Genomic DNA, 25,295 nt, shown 5'->3' on the forward strand with positions numbered 1-25,295 from the left:
ACCATTACACCTTACAAGCTAGAGAGCTTACGAGAAGCAAATATTAATTAATTAATTAATTATATATTTTGTCAATTAAGAAGACAGTTGTTTATTTAATCAGACAAGATTGGGAAAGCGTGATTGGACAATGCTCTCAACTCTCACCACCCTAGCTAGCTACTTCAATTCAATTCTTCCAAGTGACAGTGAGAGATAGGTGTTCATCCGGGCCCTTTTTTGCCTCAAAACTGGCACATGTGGCCCCCACGTGCCCCAATGTGCGCGGGTCCTACCAGAGTTTAATTTGTTCAAATAGGAACGGACCAATCACATGCGTTATCCTACATCAGTGGGGAGAAAACCCTGTGCTCTATATCTAATGTGTCCATCCACTCTCAAACAACTCCTGCCTCCTCATCAGGCATTGCTCAACCCTTCCCACTCTTCTGTCTGTATACCATCTATCTATCAACTTGATTATGTATATATATACACTGTGTTTGGCCTAATCTAGTTAGGCATAACTGTAAGAATTATCAGCTTCCAAATCAGGGTTTTTTTTTTAAAAAAAAAAATCAATGATCGGAATCCCTTTTAAGGTAGGGACTATATACCCACTCCAGATCCGTGCAAGGCGCTCTCGTCAACAAAGAATTCAAACCTTAAACTCAATATATGCGCCCTTTAATTACCATGCACTTGGCAAACCCCTTAGGGTTAAATATTCAAGGGTTTTTAACTCCTCCAACTAAGCATTAATAGTTAAAAACCCTAAACTCTACTTTGGTACCTCATGTTCTTAATTGCTTTTATATTAGTTTTAATTTGGTCCTCTATATATATATATATATGAAAAAATAGGTTATAAATTCAAATACCGACATCTCAAATGAATCTTTATTAGTGAAATCTTGAGATGTAAGACAATTCATATGTATGATATGAAGCCAAGAGATAGAACTACCTCTGGTCCCAACAATCTATATATATAGCTACTCTTTAACCTTTATGAATATGACTACACACATTTATATATATATATATGTGAGGTCACTTCAGTGCAATTGGGTTTTTTTTTTTTAAAAAAAAAAAAAAAAAAATTCCCCGGGCTGAGACCAACTCCTTGAGCCCCATAGTGGCGGGAGAGTGGCCCCATGCAACCCTGGTTTTTTCTATCCTTCCCAGGAGTGAAGAAAGAGCCAAAGAGCGAAATCATTGGATCCGGAACATAAAGCGAAAAGGTGGTTAGGGTTTTTAGTAAAACGTTTTCCAATACTTATAATTAATGGAGAGATCCTAAATCTATGTGCATTATAATTTCATGCCACCAATAATCCCATGTTAGGGGCTTCAAATTCGGGTCCCACGTTAATTATACGTGAATGGGTCATCACAACCATCTGATTTCTTACCTACTTCAACAAATTGACATGAATAATTTCTGTTAAAATTAGAAATATTGCAGAATCTAGAAACTGATATCAACCGCTGGCCGCCATGATCAACAAGCTAGCTTGACATGATCTGACTAATTACCCTTGTCAATTTATTTATATATAAGAAACAGCACCTGTACGTTCATCGTGGTATTCATGATTGATTATCCAATCCAACGGTCGAAAAGAATATATAAAAGGTTTGAGCTATCTCCAAGGTTGATCCAGATGATGGGATTTTTCTTATATGGGAAAATTTGACTAAGTGAGAGGGTTTTGAATAGAACACACATGAGAAAGAGGAGACAAGGTGGGTCATGTTTGGAGTTGTGATGAAGACTTTGGAAGGAGCTTTTGAAATAACAACAATCCATATTATTATGCTCTTTAAGTGGGAGATTACAAAGCCAAAGCTCTCTCTCTCTCTCTCTCTCTCTCTCTCTCTCTCTCTCTCTCTCTTGTAGTTAGTAAGATTCGGAGAGATCTCTCACAAAGAAAGAAAACCAATATAGAAATAGATTTCAACGTCAATCACGCAAACATCCTAAACAATAATTCATCATTATGAACACGTAATGGTGGGGTCCAAAACTCTAAGTTGTAAACACACCTGAACATTCATTCATTCATCCATTCATATCATACCTTTTCTCATTCACATGATACCCTTTCAAACAAGCTAACTCTATGTCTTTTATGGCCGAGAGCTTCCCTTGTTGACTTTATTCACAAAACTGCCATCATACTGCAAAGAAAGTGAGAGAGAAAGGGTTGGAATGTGAAACATGCGTATCTAATAATAGATATGCAAGGTAAATGAGATTGTGACACGTGGGCCATCCAGATGTGATTATTGGGACCGACGGTATTAGATCTCAAATTTTCCTGTGTCTTTTTTTAGGACCCCAGATCCTCCGATTAGTGCTGCATGCATGGATGTTTTGACTTTCTCTGAGTGTGTGTATATAAGAATGTAGAGAGAGAGAGAGGAGAAAAAATGGAAAATCAAATGTGAAATTAGTTCTTGATTCTCTCTTTTACAAGTTTTACCTAGTTAAAAATTAATTTTTACTGTCGGGTCATTTAATAAACGGAAGGTGTGTGGGGTTACCAATTTGAGATTATAAAAGCATCCCACCTTTGAAAGTGTCTCTAATTAATATAAGGAAGGATTGATTCTGAATCAATGTTGTAGAGAAGCCTGGCAAGAGCAAATATTATAAAGGGTGCGTTTCCTGCTGCGTGTTTTTTCAGCGAAAATAAACCGAGTTTGAGTAGTGCAGATTCTCTAAGCTGCAATTTTTTTATTTGATCCAACAAAATCTATATATATATATGCTTGGACTGATCGACCATCTTACCAAAACTTACAAAATCAGCGAGTGAAGCAACTGACTTATTCATCCAAAAAGAGGGTAAAGAAAAAAAGAAAAGCCAAAAAAAAAAAAAGCAAGTGGTCCATGAGAGCCATTGTTTTCTGACCTAATTGCATTAAGTTCCCGAACTTAGTGGACACGGAACCGAAAGAAAGCTTCAATGAACCTCTCTCTCTCTACAGACTAGCTAGAGAGTCTAGTCAAGTGCAGGAAAAATGGTAGGGTTTAGGATTGGATGATACGTAAAGGTGGCATTAGAGGGATGAACTAATTCAACAGATCGATGATATGAATTTATGTTGCCGCCAAACTGTTGAGTAAATTTTGAACCAAGTGAGAAGCAGAGACGAGGAAGAAGCTGGGGAGTTTGACTTGAACAGTAGACAAACCCAATCATTTATACTTCGACCCGTACCATACTCGCATCACATTCCATCCATCTCCATCACCACTTCATTAAACAATACGTTTACCGATGTATAATTATGAGCATCAAATGGGATGTGAATCAATTTTTTTTTAAACAAAAACAAAAAAAAAAAAGAAAAACGAGGAAATGGGGGATTATTTTAAATGAAGCAGAGGGTAATCTGGCAATTTAACTATATAACAAAAAGAGAAAATGGAAAGAACGAATCGGCGAGACAAGTAGACTATTCATTGGGGTCCCGGATTGTTCTCGGGTCGTGTTCCCAAAATTACACACTTTCTTCTCCTTGGGATGTCCGCAACCATCTCTCTCTCTCTCTCTCTCTCTTTCTTTACTCAGTACACATTATCAAACCCTTTTTACCCTGTATATATACCCCCACACATGCAACACTCCTATACATCCTCATTTCAGTCATTGCCCCATCTCTCTCTTTCTCTCTTTCTCTCTCTCTCTCTCTCTAGCTACAAACACACACATGGCAGAGCTAGACTACCAAAATACTAAACCAAGCAATAATACTACCACCACACGCTTAAAGCTCTTTGGCTTCAACGTCCAAGAAGATGAAGAACCAGTAGATTCGGCCAAGACGCCATCTGGGTCACCGGACTCGGGCTCTTTCCCGCCCTCCGGTGACCGGAAATACGAGTGCCAGTACTGCTGCCGAGAGTTCGCAAACTCGCAAGCCCTCGGTGGACACCAAAACGCTCACAAGAAAGAGCGACAACAGCTCAAGCGGGCCCAGCTCCAAGCCACCAGAAACGCCGCCGTCGCGTACGTTCGCAACCCAATCATATCGGCTTTTGCGCCTCCGCCGCACCTCCTGGCTCCGGCTGGCACAGTGGTGGTCCCGGCTGGGTCGCCGACGGGTCACCCTTCTTATTTCTACGTGCCACGCGCCGCGCCCCCGTTCCACGTGTCGCATGGGAGTGTGTTTTCTACGAGCAGTGGTACCGGTTCTAGTCCTGGAACGGGCGGGAGAGGTGCAGCGATGTTATCGTGTGCTGGCTCTGTAGGGGATTCGTCGGCATTGACGATGGGCTCGCAGGTAGTACAGAGCCGGGCCCATGGAAGGAGTGGTGATGGGCCGTCGTTGAGTCGGTTCTCCAAAGGGGATAGCGGGCCCAATTTCGACGATGCATTCGGCTTGGACTTGCATCTTAGCCTTGCGCCGGCTGCGCCATGAGTTCGTTCGGCTTGGCTTTGCTTGGATGGTTAAGAGACTTAAGACTTAATTAAGCTTAAGCACCAATGGGTTGGGTTTGGGACTCGGCTCACTTAGCTGAGAATTCAGAATAGCTCATGTTTCTCATCCCAAGTTGGATCTTGTACATTCCCACATTTATTTATTTTTTCTTAAAGGAAGTGATTTGGATACCACAATATCGCTCATTAACCTTTTTTCTTTTTCATTTTTTTAATTTATTTTATTAAAAAAATATCATGCGCATTAGAAAGTGAGAGCTCAGAGTTTTAGCCTTGGAGTTGGAGATATCCAAATGTCTCCCACATTTGTTGCAACCTAATGCTCTGTTTGGTTGCTCTGAAAAAATAAAATAAAGTAAAAAGAAAAGAAAAGAGAGAGACGCATGGAAATTAAAGAAGGAAAAAAGAAAGGACATTTTTACATGTGAAATCTTACCTTCCTTTTGGATCACTCCAAAACTAAAGTAGATGTGAAATCTTATTACTCCCCCCCCCTAATTGGTTTCTTAGATTTAGGAAATTTGTGGAGATCAACAAACTAATTTATATTTGTTGAGGTTATCAGTCTTATATTACTCGTCGAAAACTGGAAGTTTAAGCCACATATTAAAAGCATTTCTTTACCTAATAAGAGTGTGTTTCGCCTGCAATTTCGCAAGTCAAACGTGTTTAAAAAAATATAACAAAAAGTCTTTCATTTGAAAGTGTTTTTTTTTTTTTAAAAAAAAAAAAAATGTAGAAAAATTTTTGTTTTCGGAATATAAGGGAAGGTGTGAATTTTAAAAAAATGCAAGGCTAAATCACGATTTTTCCAAAAAAAATTATAACGTTTTTTATAATCGTATTTCCATTAATTACAAACCATACATTTTGAAACTACTAAACCTCGTTACATGAATTACCATTTCATTTCTTCATGGATTACCAGAAATTTTTCTATTGGCTTTGTGAATGTTAGAAGAATAATATGCATGGACGTGATCATTTTGTAGAATTTGTACGTTTTTTTGGGAAACATATAATGGAACTTAAAACTACAGAATCCCATTTAATTACCTCCAAATTAAATTTATAATATCTCACGACATGTCAAAAAGGAACTTTTGCGACAATATATAGATTTGTTGCTAAAACAACGTAGATATCTCCACAAAATGTCTTTATATATATATATATATATATATATATATGGAATTATGAACGGTTCATTGCACTCGATCTCCTTCCCGACTAGTCGGAAATACGGGGTTTGGCTCTTCTCCAATATTACTAAAAATTCATGCCAATGAATTATTGCTATGACATAATCAAACAAAAATTAAATTAAAGTTGGTCACACGAAAAGGTCTTAGTCAAGAGACCAATTCCACCAAAGAACATAACATTTTCTTGTGAATTTAAGCTGTTGAATTGGAATTAAATATTAAAATATTTTTCAGCATTGAAAAATAAAACCTTTCTTTGTTAGAATCTTTACATGGTTCCGAACACTTTCGGCGATGAAGATTCCATTTCAATTTGATGAGAAGTACCCTTTGGCCTTTGTTGTTTTCTTTTTTTCTTGGCCTAAATTACTATTAATTATAACACGACGATGCACGGATGAAATTGGCCGGAACGGGTGGTATATGGTTAGGGAATCATTTTTCATAAGCGATTAGGAAATTAACAAGTTGGATGATAAGCATGGAAATTTTTTTTAATCAAAATATGATTGATTTTTAAATTATGTAAATAAGATATAATTCCCGTCTTAAACGTTCAAATAATCTGAAAATCTTAATAATATTCTTTTCACCATAAGTCATGATTGGCGAAATATATTTCTATAACATATGTCTTATAATGTTGACGTGACACACGTTAAATCTTATTATATATTAATTTTTCATGCAACGTATTTATATATGTATATTATAATTTTGTTAAATCCATATATGTTAACTTCTTGTTTGTGACGTTAAGAAAATTGTTTGCACCACCCCAAAAGTTATCCAAATGTCCTTTCACCATGACTAATATATTTCTGCGCCCACTCTAGGCTCCTAGCTACAAAGTCATTAATATTCTACCTGTCTGTGGGTACCTAAAAATATGTAAATTTTAGCTCCCCCTGATGATGTGATTTATGTAAATTCCTTTTTGCTTTTCTTCCTTAATCTCGATAATGAAAACAATTACGATTGAAGAAGATTCTTTTTTTTCTTTTTTGTTTTTTAAAGAGAGAGGACGATTCGAATTAATGACATTCGCTTTATGAGGTATGGTACACAGTCGATTGAGGTACCCCTTAGAGACACGATCCAAGAAGATTTGAATGCACTGATTATTGATTCTCAATTATCATTACAAACGAATGTGAAATGGATCCAATATGATAATAAATAAATAAATAAATAATAAAAATTGTTAATGATGAATTTGACAAAATGTTATCAGAGTACCAATAGCTAGTTGGCCGTGACATCCGCGCGCGACTTGACCCTTTGGTTTGGCTTCTTCAACTTCAAGATAGTTTTTTTTTTTTGTTTTTTTGGAATAAATTAAACTTTAACCATTTACTAAGGAATAATTTTTATTTTTTTTTTATTTTTCTTTTTAAGAGTCCGTTTCGTATTTACAATTTCAAAAGTATCTTGTTTGAGAGTGTTTTAAAAAAAAACGAAGGAAAAAAAAAAATATACGTTTTCAAATTATAGTTAGACGTTTGGTGAAATCGCACTATGAAACCAAATGGACCGGAAGCCTTCTTCAGGCTTTGTTTGGTAAAGTCCTTGTCCCTATATACTGTAGCTGAGTGAATTGATATAGAAAAAAGTACGAATGTTTAGCATAAAAAAAAAAAAAAAAAGTAAAAAAGTTATATGGAAAAGTAAAAAAGTATTTACCAACGGAGCCTTATTCTCTTCATATGATGATTTGCTTAGGATTGAAAAGAGAAAGAAAAGAAACAACATTTGCAGATGAAATAATAAATATTCTCTTTTCCATTGTAGGAAGGTGAGATATCATTGCAAAGGGTTTCTAGTCTCCAATAACTCCAACTAACCCCTTGATAGTTTGTTGGTGCCTTCTTTTCACCCGTAGCGTATTGACTTGGAGGTGATGGAAGTGGGGCCGATCACATGCAGAGCAGTCTTGCCCAACAGTTTGAAATCAGCAGTTTGATTGGATGAGCTGACACAACCCTAGTGTTGAGTCAAACACCTAAATCTTTCATTGTCTCCTATAATTAAGAGGTTAAAAATCTTGTTGTTTAATGGGTTGGTTGCTGTCCAAACACGAATCATTTGAGAGAGATTTTGTTGAGGGAGAGCAATGGCTTCTTAGAAATGTGGTTCTTAAAGAAGCAACTAAAAGGGGAGTCTTGTGGGTGAAACAAAGCTTACGTGTGAGCATGAAAACAAGACATAATGCATGCCAAGCAAGCACCCAAAATGCATATTTATAGAATTATTCCCCCCATCGAATTTTATACAAGAAGAGATCAAAAGGGTCAAAAGGGCAGGTGGTGGTGGTGGTGGTACTCCAAAAAAATGGTTCCTTCTTTCGGTGCAAAGTTGAGTTTACAAGTCTAATATAACACAAGGTCGGTGCTTTAAGCACACCAACTTAATTATGTGATCATGGAAACCATAAGTGGTTGAAGCATTGCCTCTTTCTTCGGCGAAATCATGGCATGCTCAGTTCTTTTGATATCATGTTAAATCACCACTTATTCAGTCTAAAAGATTAAATTGGCAAAAAATATCTGAAGGAAGATCATGAGGGTTATGATCCGCCTAATCAACCGAAGCAGCATATTCTCAGCCATGCATCTCCACTAGAACCTGAATAGAAAGATTTGATCATTTAATTAACATTTTAACAAAGATCTCATTCGGGCCTAACACAATTATAACATGTGGTTTTATCTAAGAGGGAAAAATCAAGGAAAAATTAAGGAGGATATATATGAATACTCAACTTCTTGTAATTTTTGTTTTATCTTCTTAATAATTTATTGAAGATTTGGTGAATATGGTTTGCTTTAGGGAGAGATCAAAAGAAGGGTGTGGAGGCATAATCATAGATTTGAAATCTTGTGCACTTGAAAAAGTTTTTCTTCTTTAGGGCTTTAATTTGACATATGAGTACATTAGAAAGGTGTAACTCTTGGTGGTTGGTAAGGCAGAAGTGAGAAAAATCAAACTCCTTCCCACCACTTTTCCTTAAATAACAATAGTAGCTGTGGGCAGGACTAGGTTGGACCCATCAATTTTATTGACTGATATGGACATCCACTTCCCAAAACCAATCAAATCTCCATACAATATGTATATATATATATCTCAAACTTGGTTTCTAGTCGGAATCACCCTTAATCATATCTACATGTAAAAATACATATATAAAGCCAAAGTGAGGGTTCAACTATCTTTTCATTTCTTAGTCACCATGATCCAATCAAACCCTAGCCCATACTTTGATTTACTTAGTGCCCCAAATCCAATCAAATTTTAGTCGTCTTAGTCTTGTAGTACTTCGCGTGATCAAACATATATAATCTTTCTTTTGCTTTTTCTTTTCTATCTCTTCCCATTGGCTACATCAGCTTGGCCTTAAGAAGCAAAAGGTTTGCCATGGGATTTGCAATTGCCTGTTAGAAAATTACTTTAAAAGAAAACTAATAAAGTCTCCCCTCTAATTAAACTACATAGGCTTTGCCCACCATTTTGCACTCTACGACTTTGCGATCGATGAAAGGGATATAGTTGATGTTACAACTGAAGCAAAATTATTGATTGTAAGGCACCCAAACTGTTTACTGATGTGGATACTATTTACAGCAGTAAAATTATGCTCAGAATATTTTTCACCACCGACCGACAAGATTATGACATCATGTTACATTAAACGACAAACTCTAAGTGCATGTACATATATATATATATATATATATATATATATATATATATATATATGTCAGATATATAGAAGGTGAAATTGTTGAACACCGTTTGAGTCATCATCATGTCGCAATATTACGCTGTAGTTCTTGTTTTTTGGAAAAGAGTTGCTTTCTTTTATAAGTTGTACCTATTTTCTTGTCCTTTCAAAGCTAACATGCTTCCAGTGTAAATGGTTTGTCATAAAGTTTTGGATCTGCCATTGCCTTTTTCATGTTCATACTTATTACTTTTTATAAATTCCTTGTGTTTTGGTTGGTGGTCGAGTTCCGTAACTCTTTTAAACAACCGGCTTTATGGGTGTTACATCTAACGTGGGACACGCATCATCAACTTCTCTAGGAATTTTAACTCGTGTATATATATATACTTGTATTATACTATTATACATCATGTTGTGTATGTAGAAACATACATTAGTTATAATTGAGACATGCTTTCAATAAAGCTTGCATGCTCGATCGAGCAAGTTTCAGACTATCCGAACACTTACTTTAGCAAATGAATTCTATCGAGAATCTTTCACAATTGCAATCAGACAAGCTGCAATTTGAATAAAGAATAGCAACGGGTCCCGATCCTTACCCTACAAATTGTTTCTATTTAAAGATAACCAAATCTTGAAATTGCAATTAGTGATACATTTTGTGTTGAAAGGAATAGTTTGAACTTACTGAAACCACATAGAGGACTACTAGTATTTAGTATTGGAATTTAGATAGATGCAAGTGGTGTAATTGGAAAGCTTCACTTAACCATGGCCCTAAACTTTTATCACTTTTGCAATTAGTCTCTCAAAGTTCAAAAACTCTCAATTTAGTGAATCGAACTTCCAATTTTTTTGTAATATCACCAATCCGTTAAGATTTTCCTGTAAATCCTATCAAAATTCTCGAAATACCTTTTTTTATTATAAAAAATTACAAAGATTTAGGCGTTGGTCAGGATTTAACGAAATTTTCAAAAATATTACACCTGAATCTTTGCAATTTTCTTTATTTTTTATTTTTTAAAAATGGGGTATTTTGGAAAGTTTGACAAGAGTTAACAGAAAATCCTAACATATGGAAATATTGTAAAAAAATTGAAAGTTTGATATCCTAAATTGAGGGGTTTTGAACTTTTGAAAGTAATTTCAAAACGCGTGAACTTCAGAAAGATTTTATAAAATTTCTCCTAAATTTTTTGGAAGCTAGCCTAAAACGCCATATAATTATTGGTTGTGGCAGTCACTTAATTTTTATTTTTTTGTGGCAGTCACTTTCTTGAACAATAATCCAATTTGCTATGTTTCCCTGTCGCTGCAAATCTCTGGGAGTTTGTGGGTACGTATGTGCATGTATATGTATATAACATGTCATGTATATATATATATGCGAGGGAATCTTGCCATTGCAAACATTTGATGCTTTGTATGTTAAAGGGACAAAGCTAAAAAGAGCAAAACTAGGAATCTAGTAAAACCAAATGAACTAATTCTATTGTCGATCTGTGTGGTGATTAAAGTAAATGTTATCCATTCCCATTCACGACGTATCATATTCTCTATGTTTCTCTGAAGTTAATTGCAAATTATAGATTAATATTCATTAATGTAAGTATGTTATGAAAAAAAATATAATAATTAAGTCTCATGTTGGAAAGATATATATAATAAGATAATTAGTACTACTTATATACTGTAATATAATTGAGTCTAAATTCATTAATTTAAAATTTTGGATTAAGTGATTGTTAAAGAAATTTCAAAATTAGTATATATATATACTTTGTGATTTGGAAATGTTTTAAATGAAACGTATAAAGAGCTTTGAAAGAAGAGAGTGGCATATTTGTTTGCTAATAAATTTGTGAGCATAGTTCGAGCATCGGTTTCACAAAATTTGCACAAAATAATCAGTTGTCTTTAGCATCGGGGGTGGACCTACACAAAATTATATATATAGATTCTTATATTTAGACCATTCAAAATTAATCTTTTATTCGAATTCGACGTGCAAACATGAATTTAATTCTGTTTATCTTGTGGCCTAGCTAGTTTCATAGGTTAGTGAATTCTTTTACCTTGCAAACAGGCTGTGGAATACATATATGATCTAAGTAAGCCTTTAATTAGGGTTATAAGAGTACCAAAAAGTGGAAGTGCTTTCAACATCACATCTTAGGCTCTTTCATGTCTTTTTTTTTTTTATAATAGACTCAACCTGGACATCAACCAGGACATTTCTCCATGTCCCAATGCCTTTTGTAGGAGTTGGGAAAGTACCCACACAGGCATGCTTCTGCTTTTGTTCTTATGCCATCCTAGGCTTTGTTTTCCTCTGCTATCGCGCGCCAAGCTTCACTCACTTGCTATGGTCCCTACATGCAATGGGGATTTCATAGGATCCCATGTCAATACGGGTGCACCGAGTGGCTTCATCGGATCCCACCCGTAAAGTGCAATCGTGTTAAGATTATATCTTGGAGAAGTATTTAATGTAATAACCCTACTTCGTAAGGAAAACGACCCAATAACGCGGAGCATTTAATTTCCTGTTTGCTATTTCTATACTAACACTTTAATTCCTGAAAAGAGAGCTCGGCTTCTAGGAGCAAAAATGGGTCCCAAAGGACTGAGTCTCTCACTTTCCATTGTCACACTCACAACTCCTTAGGATCAAAGTAAACAAAACTTGCATTTTCAATATGATGATATGTTTAAAATATTCTAAAGTAGATGATACGACTTTTACGCATATTAAGGTATATATGCATGTGTTATGGCAATTTCTTTGATGTTTCCTTCCCAATTCCTACTTCCATTCGTCAATCTCTAATATGTAAGGCTTTGATTTTTTGACTGGACTTTGGGAAACCCTAATGAATCCAAGAGGCAAGAGCTATCAAAGGGATCCAAAGGCTAAAATAACGCGTGAATATTGGAAGTCAAGGTAGCGTGCCTTGTCAACCAAAATGCTTAAAAACAAAATTTTCTTTTATTGCAGCGTGGGGATGTATACGTGTCGGGCTCGGATTGGTGCTCAAGCAGGCTTGTTTGACTTGTAAGAGCCTCAATTAAGTCCATTTGGTTTGAGCAAACCTGGCTATTGGATGATTGCCATTCTCATTTCAAGCAAAATTAATAACATTTTGGTTGGCATAATTCGTGGTTATCTTGAGTAGTTGAGTGTCAAGATCCAACAATCTTATCATTATTATTAAAGAGATTGTATAAATTTCTCCGCGACTGGTTGAGACAACTTTATGTTACAAAATCTTCGCTTATAAACAAAGCAAAATATCTTATTTCTTCTTATTAATTAAAAACTAGGTCAGAAAAAGTTTCTTTAATCAGTTTTACTCTCGACCATATAATTTATTCAGTGCAGTGAAACGAAAGACAAGTATTTCTCACATGTTACGAGACACATAACAATGAGTGACTTTTCTCCGACCTTGATTATGAGAAAATTGAATGAACATTGAAGTAGTTGCAACAAAAACTTACCTCTATATTAACCTGTACTTGAGATTGGTACTAACCTTATCTCTAAAAGAGAGGCCCAAAATTTTGGTCTGGCAAACAAGATGAACAGAACACAAAGTCCAGACATATTAACAAACACACAACCGCCAATATTGTACGAAACTACCACATGAGCTTTATTGTGCCAAGTTTCCATCACTTGAGACCCTTCAGAGACACTGTGTGGCAACTAGCTGTGACCCTTTTAAATGGATAACCTCCAAGCAAGCTCCTTTTGAGTAAAAGTGGGAAGTCCCCACGAGAGCATTTGTTTTACCCTGTGGGCCTCTTTGTGCTTTATCCCTATTTCATAGGCACAACTTTAACAAAGGAGACAAGTAGAACTATATGTGTTTTGATGGTCCTGAATCCTGAATACTTTTGATAATCCCATGCCCTCCTACTATTATTTTATAGGCATCATTGGTACGATATTGGTTGGCATTTATTCTGGGACTGATTGGCCTAGGTACTTTAACCAATCACTTATGCATCAAAGATGTGAAGGAACATAGTACTCTTTCATGGAGTTTTGTTTTTTTTTTTCTGAGCTTTTCATGGAGTTCATGTGAATGCTACATTGATATGGGAATTCATGGAATCCAAGTAGGTTTCTACTCACCACGTGTGTAAGTCATAAAAAAATTGGACTTTAGTGTTGAAAAAGGCTGTTCACATTTACCTGATGCATTGGACACACCCACTCTGTTCAAAGGCACAATAATAGCTTGGTCAGTAAAGCACCAAAGTTGTCTCTAGCCTGACAATTGCTTGCTTTATGGGTTTAGGGCTTTAGAGAAACTCCTTGCCCATCTAGACCCAACCCAACCTCCTCGGCCTTTCTCGTTTATTAGACTAACTATGATGCTCCATCGACAATTCTTCATAAACAGAAGTATAATATCGGTACAAGTAAGATTGACATGTAACTTTGATGAGAAATTAACATGTTACATAGCTTTATATCCATACCTTGACTGATACAAGATCTGAATCCGACAAATAATTTTTAAGGTTGACAATTTTTTACACACCCCACGAACTCAATACCAAATTAAATTAGGTTAAAAAGTCTACTCAGTTTAATTAAATAAATCAAATTAGAATAAATATATTTAGTTTTATATCAATGCCTCAAGTCGACTCAAATCCAATAAGTATACACGTATTGGCACACCAGTGACAGTACAAGGGAGCACTTAAGTATGTCAACACTAGCTCCAACCAGTCCATTGCATCTATCAATGATTTTCCTAGTTAAAGTACACCCCAGATTTTACTCCGGCAAATACAACAGGGCGCACTTGGAACTCGTGAGGTCAATTTCCAGTATATAACTGACAAAGACAGCCACTGGGCTTGCATGCGCCTTGACAGCTTGGGCAGTAAAGCTATATTATTACAATATGACGCAAATTCATCCCAAGAACAGACCCAAAGAACTATATGGAACAGGGAAAATTCATCAACTTCAAACACCTGTAAAAAGTATGTAGTCCAAAAACTCAAGACCCTCAACAGCTGTTTATGCATCAATAGAGCTAGAATAAGGGCACATTGCTTTATATTTATGACCCGTGGCGCTAGGTCACAGCCTCAGGGGATTTTAAAGTCCCCGAATTTTACAACATTAATCGTCAATAAATAGAATAAAAAAGTTACAAACATCCCGGTATATAATTAAAACTGTATCAGTCATCAGTCATGCTGACGGTCGGGGCAGGAACAAGGCTTTCCACCATCATGCCCGACAGGTTTTCCCTATTGTTCTTGTTCAATTGGTGATGTCTTCTGTTTAATGTTTAAAAGCATCTCGCTTTTTTTCTTGTTCAATCAGTGGTACTAGCTGTTTTCTGTTCGACTGGCAGGGTGTTATGTTCCTGTTGGACCTGTTCAACTGGTGGTGCTGGCTGCTCTAGTTCAACTGGTGCTGCTGGCTGCTCTAGCTCAACTGGGATACATGGCCTCCAAATAGTGTCCTTGCCCACATCCATTAGTGCAATGCCCTTCACAGTTAAATCAGCCCTGATCTGATCACTCTTTGGGAAATCCTTCTTTTTCCTTGCTAATGTTCTTTCTTCAATCAGATGCAACACATCATTTTCCACCAACCCTGCTCTCTTCAAAGCCTTGTCTTTCAATTGCTGCAAAACCTATGCAATGGAAAGTAACTTCTAAATAAATATATTACATCCAAAAGACTGCATCTTTAAATTTGTTTAACAAAGGCCAGAAATTAAATCACCTCCAAGTAAGTGGAAGAGGATAGCAATCCCAGAATATTCAGAACTTCTTTAACTTCTTTCTCTACTTCAATAAGAGACTGAACCACCGATAATTGTTGTTGCTTCTGTTGCTTTTTCTGGAACATATTAAAAAAAATCGTCTGTGGATTTCACACAAGCAAACAAACAGAAAGAAAGGCAGAAAGAGAGAGAGAGTGCATTATAGACCTGTTAGAACTGTTTCTAAATATGTACCTTGAGTGTGTTCAAAGAACTGTTTATGAACTTTAAGGCTTCTTGAAAAGCGACAGTCAATATCTGTGCAGTGTTCAGGTCATCTGACATTTTACTCTGGAAGTCGCTACGTAGCCTACTGATGCACTCTTGGGCAGCGGCCGTGACCCGAGCTGTTTTGCCTTTTTGTTCTGGCCCCAGGCTTCCTTCTTGAGATGGGGATAAAGCATCTTCACAATCTTGCAAAGTCTAACAATCACAAGATAGCGGATCATGATTTTGTGAATAAACAGAAAATGGGACCGATTCACGTGTATGTGTGTTGTGTCTTACAGTTTCTCCGCAAATTGTGTCAGTAAACTCAAAGAAAATGAGATATTCTTGCAGCATATCAACTTATGAAAAAGAGGCATCAGATTCAATTCACATAACGCTACCATAAAATTCTAACCAATACAATCACATTGCAAATAGATTAGTATTTAGTTCTATGCTTCTCATTAACCAGAAACTATTTTGGTTCTACATTCTTCTCAGTTGTCTTTTAATGCCATAGTCTTAACCTCTTTACAAAATGAACAAACTATATTGGCCGAAAAAACCAGGGTTTGACTGCTTGGTCATCATTCCTGTCAAATTTGACCAGACAGTCAAATTTACCCCAGCCCAAAAAAAGAGAGAAGAAAAGGAAAAATAAGAATTATTAAAAGCATCTGAGCAGAATGATTCTAGAAATTCATCATGCAGTAGGAGTATCTCTAGCTGGATGGACACTACTACTATTCTATCCACCTGACCACCACAGTTGCAAATAACACACGTGCCCATTCACATGCATGTGCACACGGGAGCAACCCTGAATGGATAAATCAATCAATTGAAGACAATCCAACCCTGATAGGCGCGTATGCCCATTGATTTGCTAGGGATCGAGGTGGCAGACTTCCCAATAAAAATTATTGAAATTTAAAATAAGCTTCAAACCTGATATATGTAATAAACAGCATCTGATGAACTTTCCAGCTGTAAGACTGTGTAATTGAGAGGAGATCGATAGTGTGCACTTATCAAGAAATGTCTCAAAGCCAGAGGATGATACCGTTGAGTAATCTACAAGAATATAAAAGATTATTTTAAACACAAACAAGATTGCAAACATAAAACGTTCTTAGAAGCGTTAAACAAATGTTTAAACCCACTTTACCTCACGGATTGTAAAAAAATTACCCAACGACTTGGACATTTTCTCATTATTATTAGTGACATGCCCATTATGCATCCAGTAACTCACACGGCTCTCTTGGCAAGCGGCACAGCTCTGGGCAATCTCATTTTCATGATGTGGAAAGATCAAATCAATTCCACCACCATGAATATCAAATTTGAAAGATAGATAATGTGCACTCATCGCACTGCATTCTATGTGCCACCCTGGTCTTCCAGGACCCCACGGGCTCTCCCAACTTGGCTCACCAGGCTTTGCAGCCTGTGATTATTTTAGAGAATATCAGATATTGAATGACATCGACAAAACTATAGATATAATGTAATTTGCAAAGGTTTCTACACCTTCCACAATGCAAAGTCAGCAGGATTACGCTTTCTTGAGTCAACAGCAACTCGTTCACCAGCCCTGTTGTTTTCTAGTTTCTGCCCAGATAACTGGCCGTAGTTTGGGAATTTATCAACAGCAAAGAAGACATCTCCATCCACCGTGTATGCACAGTCATTATTGATAATCTACAAAATATGCCAGCCTTTTATTAAAAGAATTAAAATTAAAAAGTTTAAATAGCCACTATACCAAAGCAAAAGGCAGTTTCCAACTTTTTGAAGTCAAAGCAAAAAGTTCCTCAGTTTTCATTTGTTTTTAAAAACTGAGCATGTGTTCTCAAAACATTCTCATATCAAGGAGGGGGAAGTTTTCTAAAAGTGTTAAGTGCTTTGTATCCTTAAAAAGTATTTGTGCTTTGAAAAGTGTTTTTGAAAACGAAAACTGAAAATTATTATCTATGGGAGCCACATCTGGAAAATTATTTGGATATCTATGTCTGAAAAGTGTTTTCAGCGCTTGTACAGTGCAAACACTTTTTGAAAAGTGTAACCAAACATAGTGACATAAGCTTCCTATATTATAGAAATTCACATATCCCATCGGAAAAAAAAGAAATTATCTGAAAGCATCATATACATAAACAGCACGACACATAACCATGGACATATAGTTCATTTTGACCAACACCAAATGTCTTACGTGCAAAAAATAAAAAAAGAAAAAAGAAAAAGAAAAAGAGAATCCAGAAAGGGAAAAATAACAAAAATATAATTCCTGTTATACTAGACTCCCCCAAAAAACCACTTTGTGCTGCAATTCAACATAGTGAAATAAGTTTCCTATATTATAGAAATTCACATATCCCATTGGAAAAAAAAGAAATTATCTGATAGCATCATATACATAAACTGCATGACACATAACCATGGACATATCGTTCATTTTGACCAACACCAAATGTCTTACGTGCAAAAAAATAAAAAAAGAAAAAGAAAAGGAGAATCCAGAAAAGGAAAAATAACAAAAATATAATTCCTGTTATACTAGACTCCCCCAAAAAACCACTTTGTGCTGCATATTCAACACAACAGCTCCATTTTCCAAAAATTTTGGTCTCTCTGTCTCTGTTCGTGTGAATATTGATTGATGCAAGGGACAAGACACAAATTTTACTTTAACTTAGTCTAATTTAATTTTAGATATCAATTCTTTTTTCCTGGTAATATTGGTCCATGTAATTTTATTTAGGTCCTATTAGTTAAACTGGTTATTGGTATTTAGCTTTATGTTTTATTTCATTTTCAAGAGTCAAGGGTGTTTTTGTAACTCAATAAATAGGCTTGCCCAAAGTCAATTAGATTAGGGTTTCATCGTTAGACTATTTACATGTGTTTTGTACTTCGATAGAGGCAGACTTTGAGAAAATAAAAAAATATGTTGAATTGATTCTCATTATTTCTCTCTCTCCCCCTTAGCTTATTCTTTCTTTCTGCCCCTTTTCTAGGTTCTTTCTCCTCTCTTTTCCCAACTTTCATCATGTGATTTTTGTGATTATTGTTGGTTCTACATCAGTTAGGATTAGAGCAAACTTTGGTCCTGTGTTGCTGCCATTAATGCAAGAAAAGTTTTGTCGTTCCCCTGCTCTCAAACCCTAGCACCACCGAAACCCAACACAACAAAAAAAAACCAGCACTTGCCGTTGGTCTCAAACAACCCACATTAGCATCCCATTATTCTTGCCACCCTAAACACCCAACTGATAACCACCACACAAAGCCGATCCACCACCAATCCAAACAAAGAAAAGAAAAACTCAGAAAATCCCCATCACAAAGTCAAGAACCCATCACCATCGCCATTCACCAAAACCCCAAGCTAAAGTCCCGACAAACCCACGCCATAACTAATCTAGGCTACCTGTCCACTAGTCACTGCCACCCATGCAAGGTTCAGCCCACCCGCCGCCGCACCATCTTGGATACCTCCGCCAATCTCTATAGCACCATCAACTCTACCAGGAACCCCATCCCCTTCGTGTTACTGTTCTGCCGTCAGTCATTGGGACCCGCAGCTCAACCCCACATCAGTAGCTGCTGCCCTTTGCACGAACTTCAAATTCCTTAGAGTGCTGGAGAGCTTGCACTACAGTTGTCAAGTTCACATTGCCAAGAGACCCACACCCTCGTTTGCCTCCCTGCCCCTTTAGCAACTTGCTTTAGCCTTTGTTTACACGAATGCCACTAGATTCTTAAGTGAGTGGAGATAGGGGCAACAATGCATTATTTGTCAATGTTTCTCCAAGCTTCGTCATTTGAATAGAAAAAATGTTGATTGGACCCTTTTTCAAGGCTTGCACGGTTGGGCTTGGTCCCAAAATTTTCTGAGCATATATTTTCAACATTTCAAAACTCAAGGCCAAGTTTTCTCTAACCAGTGGACAATAATGCAAGGGACGAGACACGTATTTTACTTTAATTTAGTCTTATTTAATTTTAGAGATCAATTCTATTTTTATTTTTTATTTTCTAGAAATATTGGTCCTTGCAGTTTTATTTAGATCATATTAGATAATTGGATTATTAGTATTTAGTTTTATGTTTTATTTTATTTTCAAGAGTCAAAAGTGTTTTTGTAATTCAATAAATAGGCTTTGCCCAAAGTCAATAAGATTAGGGTTTTGTCATAGTCTATTTAAGTGTGTTATATACTCCAATGGAGGTATACTTTGATGAAATAAAAAGTATGTGGAATTGATTCTCGTTATTTCTCTCTTTCTCTCCCCTTAGCTTCTTCTTCTTTCTCCCCTTTTAGCTTCTTTCTCTCCCCACTTTTTTCAGCTTCTTTCTCCTCTCTTTTTCCTACTTTCTCAGTGTGATTTTTGTGATTATTGCTGGTTCTACATCAGTGTTTGGTATGAGTTTGGGCGTGTGTGTGCATTTTTTTTATTTTAAGTAACCGGCAAATATCATTAAATGCGTAAAGACGCCCCAAGTACACAGTATACTAGAGGAAGCCCCTAACTAGAAGGAGTAAAAAACAAGAAAATCACTATAAATAATAGTTAAAGGAGAAATTTAAGCAGTTGTCCGAAGATATAAAATTTTGAAGGAAAAAAAAAAAAAAGGACTTAATCTTCTTCAAAGTCCTCTCACGGTTCTCAAAACATCTGTCATTTATTTCCCTTCAAAAACACCATAAATTTTGAGAAAGAGATCAAAAGTTTGTGTGCGTGTCTGTGTCTGAGAGAGATCAGCATTTCTCAACATTTTGTTTTAAGTAGCATTTCCCAACATTTCTCAGATAAGGCAGCACCATAGCAGGAAAGAAAAAATACCTGAGTTATCATATCCTTTATCTGTTCCATGTGATCCGAAACACGTGGCTGATGGGTGGGAAGAAGGCACTGGAGATCAGACATGTCAACAATATATTCTTGGCAATAACGGTTACTTAAACTTAATGGATCCTCCCCAAGTTCATTCGCCCTACGAATTATCTGCAGAAATCCGGATATTAGCAGTATCTACATAAGCAATAAGGAACCCAAGGAATAAAGAATTAACTGAGGTATCATCAATATTTATTTTAACAACGTTTGAAAATGAATTATAGAAGATAAAACTCATTTATGACTGCTCAGGATAAAATTTCTACATTGTAGAAGAACTGCAGCAATTTGTGAAAAAGATTTTGGTGAATGTTAATACTAAATAAATTGTATTCGATCAAGAGTTTCAACAATGAACAGCCTAACTCATATCATACCAAAAGCTTTATTGATCATTCCAACATAATCTCCAACAACGAGCTTTTAAGCAACTTGAATCGATGATATCAATATTAGGCCTTGGCATCAGACCAAAAGCTTTACTCATCAAGGGTTCAGTTGAATTGTATCCAGACATAAATTTGCAACATAAAAGAATCATTACAGTGAAGTAAATGCTTACAGAAGACTAAAATGACAAAGCCCTTGAACTACAGATCAATCATAATAAACAATCTCCTACAAGACCAAAACACAAGAATCATAAAGTGAATTCTCAGGCAATTGATTAGGCTAAAGCCAGTTTGTTGGCTTACCTTTGGTTAAGATTGGGGGACAGGAGTGAATCTTGGAAGAATCATTAAGAAAGACTCGTAACTTGATGGATTTAAAATTTCTTATTTGGTGGAGGATAACACAGAGGAGTTGCAAATTTTTTTTATATTTAACCAAGGATACACCATGTCAATAAAAAAAATTAAATAAATAAAAAAGCAAGGATACAACATAAAAATAACCCCCTACCAGATTTTAGTATCCTACAAACCTAATCCTCTACCAGACGTTTATACCTACTCCCATCAATAGATTCCTTTTGACTCCTGCAGGACACTGAACTAAGAAAATTCCTACTTCTATTTAATTATAGCCCTTTAAAATCCTTCATTTCTTTCATCTCACTCATTCTATGGAAGTTGCTTAACTTCTATTTTTATTACAAGTCCTCTAAGTTTTCCTCAAACATGTGTATTTCACTTTTTGCAGATACACGCACATATATGGTTCTTATCCTTTATTTTTACTTTTAAAGGTCTCATTAAAACTTTTGGATTTGAACTCAGTAAAATTTTGAATCCTAAAAACTATTTTCCAATCCTATATACAATCCTAACATCCATGGAGATTTGACAAACGAAAAATCAGGAAAATGTTTTGTTTTCATGTAATTTTCTTGTCTATAGCACAAACTGAAAATTCCAATTCCACAACAGTATGACGTCCAATGAAAATTGTTTACAACTCCCAGCAAACAGGGTGGCTAGTGACAGATGGGGGTCAACCAACAACAGCTGAAGTGTTAGCTGACTACCGGATAAGGTTTTCAATAATGAGAAAGGGTGCTGGCGACACATGCAGGTCAACCAAGAACTGGCAAAGTTCACTAGCAACATCCCAGATGTTGCTGGTGGGAGGACATCAACAACTGGCCAGAGGTGAAGGATGACGAATGGGACCATATGATGGTTGGACTACGGTGATCGGCGGCAGTAGAACACTTGTCAATTCAAAAATAACTTTCAATTTTATGGGGGGAAGGGGGGTGTTGGGGGGCAGTTTTCTTCCGCCTAAAGAGGGCTTATTTTCTATTACTCAGGAAAAAAATCTTTGACTAATTTTCCACATTGCATCAAATAGTGGAAATGTATGTGTAATGAAACAAAGGGTCTCGATCAGTCTATTTTGTTTTTTTGACACAAGAACTGAAGGGCTTTTAAGTTTAGATTATGTTAATTTGCCTCCCTAATCAGATCTGGCAGGAAAGTCAGTGAGATTTTTTTTTTTTTTTGTTCAAAAAGTTTAGACAGTATAGAAAATTTAACTCTTCTGCTCAACCAGCATTTTTCTATTACAATAAAACATTTCCAGCTCAGGGGAGAAAGGAGCCTCTACTTCTTAGACATCCGCAACAAAAGCAGGATAATTGAAAATTCTCTCAAGTTTTTAGTCTTCTGCTTCAAGATTGCATTTCAGCATAAATTGGCCGAGGCAGAGGTTCTTATAGGAAGTGGTTCTGCATGGCACTTAAGTCTTACAGTTGCAATGGAAAGATATAGCCTGCGCACTTACTTTCCCCTCAAATAATAGGCATTTAAAGGTTTTCAAGGTAGATCTCTAGAAATAACAGTAAGGTAGCAGACCATTTGAATGCATTGCAATTAAGTCAACTGTTCTGTTCACGTTTTAGGGAGTAAAAGTGGCCGTTCATAACAAAATTGAATTCCCATTATACTTGAGGGATTAGTTGAAAATTGTTGTTTCATCCTAAATCTTCTAATGCTTGAAACATGCCTTAGTAGATCTTAAATAAAAGATCCCTCAAATCTATAACAAAAACTACATGCTATGAGAAAATGAAACACTGTCATGAACACATGTATGAATGCTAATAAACAGGAATGCATATATGCATATGCACAGAGTTTTCCTCCAACACCGATAGATATTTGAAAATAAACTTATGCACTCAGAGAAAATCTCAATATTTATAATTCTCACCTTGTCATCGACATCAGTGAAATTTCGCACATAGGTAACTTCATAGCCCAAGTGTTGTAGGTATCTGCAGAGTTCAAATTCACTGTAAAGCGTGACTACTTTCCACATATTAATTATCACTCCTTCATACCTAATACAATTAGAATATTTCCGGGCACACTAATAAAGCAGACCACTAAATGACAATTGCATGAACGATATGCCAATAGCCCAAGCTGAAAAAATGGAATCACCTGCCCGGTTTAAAAGGTTGTTTAAGGCCAACCCCATTTCAGCTTGGAATTAGTTTATATTGGAGAGGACATCAATCTTAAATTGACATCGATTTAAAGGTCCACTAAAGTTTGCTCGGTAAGGTCCGCATAGGGTTCACCAAGTCAGAGGAAAGTGCAAACTAAGAAAAAAAAAACAAAGAGTTTGTACCCTGGTGGTTAAAAACACTGTATCTCATTTGTCCTTCAGGTTCCACAAAATACTATTTGAGTCTTTGTGCAGGAATTAAAATTCAAGACCATATTCGAATTCTGTATGTGCAAGAGGCCATCTAACAAAATCAAAAAATTTCACTAAGCTTTCATATTAGTTTACTGAATGGCATCATTCGCTGCACGAAAAACACACATCGCTTTCTAGTTTTTTTTCTTCTGTTTACAAGAAATGGCATTATACATTGTTAATTCCCATGCCTTTTTTTCTGTACAGAAAAAAAAAATGCTTTGGGAATAACATTTCTTTGTTACCATTACATAATAAATAGCCGAAATTGTTGGATCCGTAGCTAAATTAGCAACAAAAGCTTACTCTTGATTGGCCATTTTCTTCTAATTCTCATCCTATTAGATATCATAAAAACGGAAAATGAGTTCCAATCAAAATAGAGACGCACAAAGTGTGCGATTGAAATTCAAGAGACATGCCTGCAGAGGACGTCGAAGTTGACGGCCGCACGAGCGTGGCCGAGGTGGCTGAGGGCGTAGGCGGTGACGCCGCAGACGTACATGGCAACACGCCCCGGCACGTGCGGCTTGAAGATCTCCTTCTGCTGAGTCAAGGAGTTGTACACCCTGAATTCCTCCTCCTTCGCCATCCCACCTACACGTACAACTCACCTCTCCTTCCCTCTCTCTGTCTCTCCCAGTGCGCGCGTAAGAACGCAAGAAAACCCTAAATCTAAGAAGCCTGCTTCTTTTTTTTTTTTTCCTTTCCAAGTTTGTTCTCTTTTCTTTCTAAAGCAACCTAAGAAGCCCGTTGTCCGTTGATTCGCCGTAGATGAAAAAAAGGAGGGATTGCGTGCATGCCGTTATATTTTACTCGCTGTGAGATTCCCAATCTAACGTGTTTTCTGCCATTATGATCTTTATTAGTTAATGAAAAAGGAAAATTACAGAATTGATTTCTGTTCAGATTTATTATTTTAAAATAAATTATGGTAAGCCATTTAATTCTTTTGCAAATTTATAATATTTTAAAAATACAGAAAATTTATAATAGTTTTGTGAGAACAAATAGACAAAATTTATTGTGCGGACATATAAAAAAAAAAACTAAACTAAACCAAGGTTTACTCTGCAGGAATGGGTTCGAAGGGCCCTGTCTTGTAGAGGTTCCCCATATCAAAAATAAATAAATAGATAACCTAGTTGCATATATGTTAATATGTCATTGTATTTTCAACAATAAAATGTAATGTTTTTTTATTTTTTGACATGTCCGCACAAGAGGGGGGGAGATTCAAATTAGTGACTTCTGCTTCATAATGCATGATTTCCAGCCAATTGAGCTACCCTTGAGGACAAGACAACTTAATGTCATGTTTGACTGTTATATAAAAATGTTTAAATTCAATGGGTTGGATCTCAACTTTGATAAATTTCAACACCAAAATAGAAGATATTAAATTTGTTATTTAGTAAAATAATTTTTTTTTTTTTTTTAAAAAAAAAAAACATATCTATTGATATACCTAAATGAAAAATAAATTAAAAAATATTCGTCAAGAGCTCAACCCTCTCATGTTGACATAAATAATACAACATAATAATTTGATAAATGCTGTATAAATTATCACGTTGTTTACAATAAACTTATAATTAAAGTTATATTATCCCTAACAACAACAACAACAACATAATAATAATAAGTTGGTCGTTGTAAGAGGGACTTGTCAACGGCTGTTCGATTTGGGCCATAAAATTAGGCCAACCTCAGATTCAACGACGCTGCAGCCCAGCACATATGGGCCTAGCCGTCGTTCATGTATCACATTTTCTGTGCCCCGTAATGGTTCACGACCGAGAATGACCCAAAAGCAAAAAGGACCAAATGAAAATGTGCTTTCATTTGCCCAC

General features: G+C 36.1%; 2 protein-coding genes across 2 annotated transcripts; one reads left to right on the forward strand and one right to left on the reverse strand.

Annotated features, from left to right (window-relative positions):
* The first annotated feature begins 3,651 nt into the window (after nucleotides 1–3,651).
* LOC132167059 (C2H2 and C2HC zinc fingers superfamily protein) lies at nucleotides 3,652–4,602 on the forward strand. The gene has a single exon (XM_059577953.2). It carries the CDS (start codon nucleotides 3,703–3,705, stop codon nucleotides 4,411–4,413), a length of 711 nt encoding a protein of 236 aa, XP_059433936.1. The 5' UTR covers nucleotides 3,652–3,702; the 3' UTR covers nucleotides 4,414–4,602.
* A 9,793-nt stretch (nucleotides 4,603–14,395) lies between these two features.
* LOC132183366 (Cysteinyl-tRNA synthetase, class Ia family protein) lies at nucleotides 14,396–24,156 on the reverse strand. Its single transcript, XM_059596799.2, has 9 exons — nucleotides 23,865–24,156; nucleotides 22,948–23,011; nucleotides 20,239–20,400; nucleotides 16,919–17,089; nucleotides 16,554–16,835; nucleotides 16,334–16,459; nucleotides 15,371–15,598; nucleotides 15,136–15,252; nucleotides 14,396–15,043 (listed from the first exon to the last, which is right to left on the reverse strand). Exons 1-9 carry the CDS (start codon nucleotides 24,032–24,034, stop codon nucleotides 14,720–14,722), a joined length of 1,644 nt encoding a protein of 547 aa, XP_059452782.2. The 5' UTR covers nucleotides 24,035–24,156; the 3' UTR covers nucleotides 14,396–14,719.
* Nucleotides 24,157–25,295: the final 1,139 nt, after the last annotated feature.

This window comes from Corylus avellana, chromosome 2 (genome assembly GCF_965113065.1).
Source record: "Corylus avellana chromosome 2, dhCorAvel1.hap1.2, whole genome shotgun sequence".
NCBI lineage: Eukaryota > Viridiplantae > Streptophyta > Magnoliopsida > Fagales > Betulaceae > Corylus > Corylus avellana.